The sequence below is a fragment of the Triticum urartu genome, chromosome 1A (assembly GCF_056163025.1).
Source record: "Triticum urartu cultivar PI428250 chromosome 1A, HENAU_Tu73, whole genome shotgun sequence".
In the NCBI taxonomy this organism is placed as follows: Eukaryota; Viridiplantae; Streptophyta; class Magnoliopsida; order Poales; family Poaceae; genus Triticum; species Triticum urartu.
The window spans coordinates 530,103,954-530,111,618 of NC_141873.1; the positions used below are offsets into that span (position 1 = coordinate 530,103,954).

At 45.8% G+C, this 7,665-nt stretch overlaps 1 protein-coding gene across 2 annotated transcripts; it reads right to left on the reverse strand.

Moving 5' to 3' along the window:
- Positions 1–524: 524 nt before the first annotated feature.
- LOC125529151 (uncharacterized) lies at positions 525–2,216 on the reverse strand. Of its 2 annotated transcripts, none has more exons than XM_087528878.1 (5): positions 2,049–2,216; positions 1,885–1,954; positions 1,404–1,626; positions 996–1,188; positions 525–901 (listed from the first exon to the last, which is right to left on the reverse strand). In XM_087528878.1, the coding sequence occupies exons 2-5, from the start codon at positions 1,929–1,931 to the stop codon at positions 771–773; spliced, it is 594 nt and encodes a 197-aa protein (XP_087385004.1). In that variant the 5' UTR covers positions 1,932–1,954; positions 2,049–2,216; the 3' UTR covers positions 525–770. The 2 variants fall into 2 exon arrangements, with proteins under 2 accessions (XP_087385004.1, XP_087385012.1); XM_087528886.1 differs by having other exon boundaries at positions 1,885–1,957.
- Positions 2,217–7,665: the final 5,449 nt, after the last annotated feature.

Below are 7,665 nucleotides of genomic sequence, written 5' to 3' on the forward strand. Positions count from 1 at the left end.
AAAACGAGTATTAGTGAGAGCTACGTGGCGACGGCGAAAGCTGCAACGATCGTTGATGAGAGCTACAAGCGGCTATGGAAAAAGCTTCAATGGTTGCAGCTCTGGCATGGTAGGTTGCAGCTCCGGCGTGGCTGGGTCCGGCAAGGCAGAGCTCCGGTGAGGCGGATCCAAGCAGATCTGGCCGAGGGCCGCCAGATCGGCTGATTCCCATGGTCGTGGCACCCTGGGAGGCCTGCAGGCAGTGATGGTAAACCATGGCGGCAAGGCCTGAGAAGGAAGCAAAGAAGGAACAAGGTGAATGAGCGGCAAAGAAGAGAAAAAAAGAAAGGAGAAGGATAGGAGGGATGTATGCGTGCGGGCTCTTTGACCGCGTGGCGCGTGTGTGGACGCGTGACCGGCCGAACGCTCGGCCGGTGCGCCGTTCCCAGACGTTTCCCTTTTCTGAATATTCTCTCCCTTTTCACACCAAGTAAGGAGAATATCTCGCACCAAGTAAAATCTGAAATACTGCGACTCCGAGTCCGGGTTTAAAATACGCAAATCAGGAGTTTCTTAGGACACATCATCCTATACTCATTCAGTTACAATAATTTATTACGCCGATTCGAGCATAATTTTAGTTAATATTAAAGATACATATTACAATAACATGTCACATGCATCACCTGTTGCTACAACGGTACTTCTCTAAAAGGAACTTGCTTGTCATAGACCTTCAGCATATAGTAGACCAAGACCAAACAGATTAGTTGGTGGATAGATTCCTCTCATCACATAAAACAGTCATCATCACTGTCCAGCTCCTCCAAGTGAAAAATCATCTCATTATGTCCACCCAAGTAGCCACCGCCCGAGGGATGCCTAAGCTCCTTTGCTCGATCATCGCACCCAAAACAATGACCTTGTTGATGCGTGGAAAAATATAATACATTAGCACATGATATGACTAGCGGAAAATCATGGAGATTCCACCAAGTATATAGTTACCAACTTACCATAATTGTTTTCTTCCAAAGGTGTGCAGAGAACAACATCCTCTTCCTGTGTGCAGTCAGGTCGCATCTCAGCAAAGAACATAGTATGTTTGCCATCTGAACCTTTCACCAGAAAGTTGGAGTGCACATATAGTGCTGCGCATCCATCGACTTGATTCCTCTCTTTCTCTTCCACAAATTCCAACTCAGAGAGCTGAAATAGAAGCGGTCGACACATGTGAGTATAATAGACCGGTCAGCAGTAAATCGCATGATTTGCATGGATGTTCTAGCCAACCATGAGTAGTAAAAATAATGAACTACAACAGCAGTTTAGTTCCATAATAACTCAAACACACCTTAATACGGGTCGTTAAGCAAAAAACGCAAGCAAACATAAATATTTGATTATGATTTATTTTGGCATACCTGAATGTTGTTTCGCTTGGCATACGTGTTGAGCGCTATGACCAAGCCCTTGCGCTTACGCTCTTGTCTGCGTTTCAGCTGCTCATCAGGGGACGGCGACTTGGGCCTGAGACTGATCTGACGTTTGGCGTCAGCTACCCACAGATCACCAAACTCCTTGAGAGTAATCGATGATGGTCTAGGAACGGGACCATCACCTATCTGCAGTCTGGCAGAGCCGTCACTGCATGCATGGACATAGAGGAATTATGATGTAAAATCTAAGGCTTATTTTGTTTGGTCTAAGAAAAAAAAAATCACTGTATGGATACTAATCTATTGGCATTCACCTTATGTCATATGTTTCATCAAGCTCTTGATTGCATCTTAAGTTCTTCAAATATTATTGATTCCTTCATACTAGATCAAATGTGAAGTACGATATCCCCAAAGTTGCATATATGAATCACACACACAAAAAACGTACTGTCTGCATACGTACATCCAAAATTCTCCAGAAACACAACAGGTTGCGTTGGCGGACGACATGGCCACCGACCGATCGACCACTCCTGCTTCAGATCAGATATAATTAACAGCAGGAATAAGCGAAACCCCTTTGGGGGTGGCGGATCCCCACCGGGTAAATCACAAGGACGGCGGTACCTGTACTGTAACTGGAGCGAGATATGGAGAGGGCGGGTGGTGAGGAAGGAGGAGATCGCCGGCGGTGAGATCAAACCGCCTCCGCCGCCGACACCTAGATGGATTTCTCTGTTGCCTTTTCTTTCCTCTTTTTTTCTTCTTCTGTTGTCTTATCTTTTTTTTGAGGGTTAGTTGTCTTATCTAAAGGAAGAGGAAGACTTGTAGTAGTACTATAAGAAGATCCACGCTGGGTAGCCCATCGGCCCAGTCCAGTTCGGTCTGCTTTTCCGAAAAGGCCTCGGCCTGGTGGAGTGGACTGGAGAACGCGTTTAGCGCTGGCAAAAACGGTTGCGACGGCTGTGCGCGGAAATTTTGATCATTTCTTAAATATAGTATATGATGAATTTGTTTCCAAACACATGTTTTGAAAAGAAAATAGATACGTGCTAAATATTTTTCAAATACATTTTTTTTCTAAAATTTCATGATATATTTTTGAAACACATCAACATTTTTTAAAATATCACGTACATTTTATGAATGATATTTTTTTGAATTGTGAAAACATGTTTTTTACATTGTATAACATTTAAAAACTGCATGTTTTTTTTATGAAATGTGTGAACGTTGTTTTTGAATGATATCCATATTTTTTAAAATACACAGGAGAATTTTTTTAACACCTCATGAACATTTCTTGAACACGCAATGATATTTTTTTAATTTAAATGGTAGTACCATATTTCAGAAATGTATTGCTTTAAAAAAATACCTGTAACTATTGATACCGATAACAATTACAGGTACACTGCTTTGGACCTAAGATCCAAAAAAAGATAAAATAATTCCTATGACTAAGAATCACAATGAAACTTTTTGTAAACACCTTCTTTGCGGTATCAATCTCTGCTCAAAGAAATACTCCAAAGACTTCGGTAATGAGGCTGCAATTAGACTGGAGGAACGATGTTGTCAGCATCAAGAAGGGCGTGGCTTCGCTGAAGCGTGGAGTCCAGACAACCCAGTTTGGGCCGGCCCACGGTCACTTCGCTCTTTTTTCTTTTTCTGGTCTTTTCTTTTCTTATTTTTCTGTTTCTATTTCTTTTACTTTCTTTTCCATTTTATTTATTTTTTGTGTATTATAAAAAAATTCATTGCATATTACAATTTTTTCATCATATATTAAGAAAATGTTCACAGTATACTAAAAAATGTCCATCATGCATTATAAAAAAGTTTACCGTGTATTAGAAATTGTTCAAAAATTATGCAAATGCTCACTGTGTGTTTTGAAATTTGTTCAACATATATTACACAAATGTTCAATGTATTAAAAAATTGTTCAACGTATATTACAATATGTACAATGCGTATTCGAAAATTGTTCAATGTATATAATCACGTTTTTTCAACAATGTTCATCGTATATAAAAAAGATTCATCGTGTATTTTTACAATGTTCATTGTAAGAAAATTTCCATCGGATATTAAGAAAATGTTCAATGTGTATTTTTAAAATAAAAACCGAACAAAAAACCGCCCGATATAGTAAACTGGATGCTACAGTATGGGCCGTTACAGTAAACCCGACGCGACACTCAAGCCAACTAAAAACGGAGAGAAAATGAAATAAAATATCGCTCACAGGGAGAGTGGGCCGGCCAAGCGCGTGCGCCCGTGGGAAGTTCCCTCCTTTTGACGCACGCGGGCGTTACACAGCCACACAGGTGTTCTTGTCTAAGACGACGTGAAACAAAGCACTGCCCCCGGGTGGGTACGTATGTGTGTACAGGTTCCGCCACAGAGAGGAGAAACATTGGTCAAAATTATGAAGTATAGTTTCAGCCAAAAGTTTGCATGTGTTCTATTTCTTTTTTGAGATGTAAGTTCGTATGTTTCTTTGCGAAAAGTTCTCTTCCAGCAAGGGATGTTCTACTTGAGAGGAATATGGCCACAATAAGTAGTTGTGCAGTTTGCCGGGAAGATGAGTCATGGCGTCACCCCCTGCTAGAGTGCACCATGCAACGTTGTAGACGGAAACAAAAAAATGTCTATTGAATATCGAGTTGAAGTTGTAGAGCTTGAAGACTCATGAAGCCACCACGGGCACCTCGGTATAGACGGGAACACCTCCTCTCACAGAAAAGACAATTCGCATTAATGAGACACCAAAACTTGAGGTCTGATCTCTGGTGCGGCTGGGGTACCTCTTGTCGGAGTCAATTTCGGTGAATCTCGGATAAATGGTCCCGATCTCTAGCCTAAGTACAATGGTAGCAAGAGATGCAAGGTTTTTTTAACCCAGGTTCAGGCTCTCTCGAAGAGATAATACTCTACATTCCTGCTTTAGTTGTAGTGACTGGGGTGAAATACAAAGTACATGTGTTTCTATCACGAGATTTTATGTGTCCTCTATGCGCCCTACCCCTGGTTTATATAGGCACCAAGGGGTCTAGGGTTACAGATATGTCAGCTACGTATTTGGTAGATCGTGGTGTATACGACTTCTGATCTTGGAGTGCGCGCGCCAAGCCTTCGGGAATCCATCTTGTGTACGCCGTGGGTCGTTTGGGTGTGGCCTATTAGTGAATCGCCTGGGAGCTCCTTTGCCCGGCACACTGGTCGGGAGACGACGCGGTGAGTACACCATTAGTAGCCCCTGAACCGGTCTTAGAAGTCAGGGACGCTCCTCGGTTCTTCCTGTAAAGGCCTTGGCTTGGGGTGGATTGTCCGGAGGCACGCCATTTTGGGCCGGCCCACGGTCACGTCATTCTTTCTTCATTTTTCTGGTTTTTTCTTTTCTTATTTTTCTGTTTCTGTTTCTTTTATTTTGTTTTCCAATTTTTTTATTTTCATGTAATATAAAAAGTTCATTGTGTCTTACAACTTTTTTCATCATATATTAAGAAAATGTTCACAACATACTATAAAATGTCCATCATGCATTATAAAAATGTTCATAGTATATTAGAAACTGTTCAAAAATTATGCGAATGTTCACTGTGAGCGTGTTTGGTTGCTCGTATGCAGCCCAACCAGGCCCGCGCGGGATGTGCGCGGCCTGTTTGGTTGCCTGGGCTGCATGCGGTTTGTGGCCCGCACGGACCTTAAAGCAGCCCGCAGCTTGGCCCGGCGGAAACTGCCGAATCGGCAGTTTCTCGCGAGCCTGGCTGGGCGCGGCCATGCGTGCGAGGTAGTTGCACGCCTCGGGCAGCACGGGAGACGGAGGGGACGTCTCATAACTCGCCCCCACTCTCTTCTCACCGCCCCAGTCGCACTGTTCCCACCGCTCCCTCTCTCGCTCACCGCCCCTCCCTCTCCTCTCCTCCGATGGCTCCGCCTCGTCCACCGCCGCGCCGTCCTCTGACCCCCGTCGACCAGTGCATCGCCAGCATCCAGGAGCGCTGGCTGTCCGGGCTCCAGAACTCGGGCCGGGACCTAGCGTCGGCGCTGCGAGCGCCGTCCCCCATCTGTTGCCGGCCACCACCAGCGCCGGCCAATGCGGTGCCGGCTGTTCCTGCTCCGCCGCCGATTCCGGACCTCATGGTCCAGGGCTCGGCGCCGGCGCCGTCGAGGGAGCTGCCGCTTGTTGGGACCCCATTGGGCAGGGGGGAGGGGTTTCTTGACCCTCATCCAAGAGTTTTCTCCTGTCGATGGGCCGTCCTCCTCGACCTCCGGTGTGGCGATGAGCACAGGGCCGATGCCGCAGGCTGTCGCCAGGGACGGCCCCTCCTCTGCTCCGCCACCTCTCTCCTTCCCTTCGGGGTTTTCACCCCGGCCTCGGTTCGCTGCGACTGCGCGTGCTCCGGTGAGTCAAACCCCCTAAATGCTTGCTCGTAGATGTAGATTAGGGGTTTATTTCTTAGGCATGTGCTAGTAGTTAGTGGATTCGATAGGATTAGATAGGATTCGAGTAGATCCGATTGGATGCGATCCCAATCGAATCCAATCGGACCGATCTGTTCTTGTTTCGTATAGTGTGTGTCCTAGGATAATTTTCTTCTGCTACTGCTAGTGTGTCCTAGGATCTGTGTTCATGGGCAGAAAACACATATTTGACCTGTGGACAAAAACAATTCAAAATTTGAACTACTTTTAAAAAAATTCACGCTGCTGACCCTTTCGAGTGGCCCCCGACAGCAAGGCGCCGCACCCTACTGTGCAGCGCCTTTGTCTAAGGCGTCGCATATTTGGCCAGCATGGCAGCCCGGGCCCAGGCGCGGCCCCACAGACAGCAGTGCAGCGCCTATCTCTTGGGCGCCACACTTGTAATGTGCAGCGCCTTGCCCTTAGGCGCTGCACTGTCTGTTTGCCACTTTGGCTGGCCCCACCCCCTCACCCCACCCGACACACCCCACCCCACCCACAAGCTGAAGCAAAGGGCCCCTCTCTCTCCCCTTTCCCCCCTCTCCTCCTCTCAAATCCTTCTCAAATCTTGCAAATCCAGAGTACTTGGCCGTGGATTTCGAAGCCAACCCCTCCCTTAAGGTAATCTCCTCCGATCCCCTTGTTATCATCCATAGGAATTGTCACATTTGCTCAAATCTGGCTAGTTTGGGGAAACCCTAGTTTTGGCTTGGATTTGGAAATTTGTCTTCAAACATGTTATGTTTCTTTGCTAATTTGGTAGGGTTAGGTTACATACTATGCTAGCGTTAGGGTTATGTGTGTTTTTATATTGGGGTTAGGGTTAAGCTATTGTCAGGGTTGTTGTTATTGTTAAGTGGGGGTTAGGGTTGTTGTTTCATATCTATGTTAGGGCTTATGTATTTTGTGCAAATACTTGGTTAAGTACTTACTTGATATATGTGTGTTTTTTACTATTGTAGGGATGGGAAGAACATGTGTTTATGTTCATCATGTGGATAAAGAGGCCTTTTTGAAAGGCAATGTTGAGCCGGACCCGGATGAGCTCGACATGGTGTTTGAGAGTAGTCCTAGCTATGCGGAGCTCTTGGAACAAGTGAGGAAGGATTTGAATTGGATGGACCCAAGTGACGTTGTTGATTTCGAGGGAAGGCATAATGTTGGTTTTGGAATGCACATCCTTTGGAAGACAATGCGTGTGAACTCCGAGCAACGTTGGGTTGCATACAAGGAGACGGTTGCCGAATCTCTAGACAAGGCTCTTGAGTTATTGCCTCCAAGAAGGTTGAGCCTACTTTGCATTTGGACTTGAACCGGAACCCCTCCCCGTTGGTTGCTAGCACTACCCCACCCATGAACCAAGATCAAATGAGTGAACCTCATTTCACGCAACAAGATTGGCCAACATTGAGCCCGACTCCAAACAACCAAAATGAAGCTTTTGAAGAGGAGAATGATGAGTACGAGGAGGATGACAACGAAGTTGATCTCCATGGCAACAATGTGGGTGATCTCGACCAATATCATGTGCAAGAGACAATGGACCAATCCATCCCTTTTTTCCGTGCATATGCATCGGACTCGGATGACGATGGTCCCGATGAAGAAGTTGATGAGGAGGGGTTCACGCCGAAGGAGGCCCAAGCATTCAAGAAGGTATTCGGGCGGGATCACAAGACACCATTGTTCAAGGATCTTAGTCTCGCGGATGCAGCCGTTGTGGATGGTGGAAAATGCATATATCTTGGAGCTAGGCCAAGTTCTCACCGTG

Coding starts and splice junctions, on each gene's coding strand:
- LOC125529151 (XM_087528878.1), bottom strand. CDS start 1,931: ATGTCGTCCGCCAACGCAACCTGTTGTGTTTCTGGAGAATTTTGGAT. Junction 1,627..1,884: donor GTTTCTGGAGAATTTTGGAT/GTACGTATGCAG, acceptor CCATGCATGCAG/TGACGGCTCTGCCAGACTGC. Junction 902..995: donor TTTGGAAGAAAACAATTATG/GTAAGTTGGTAA, acceptor CGCATCAACAAG/GTCATTGTTTTGGGTGCGAT.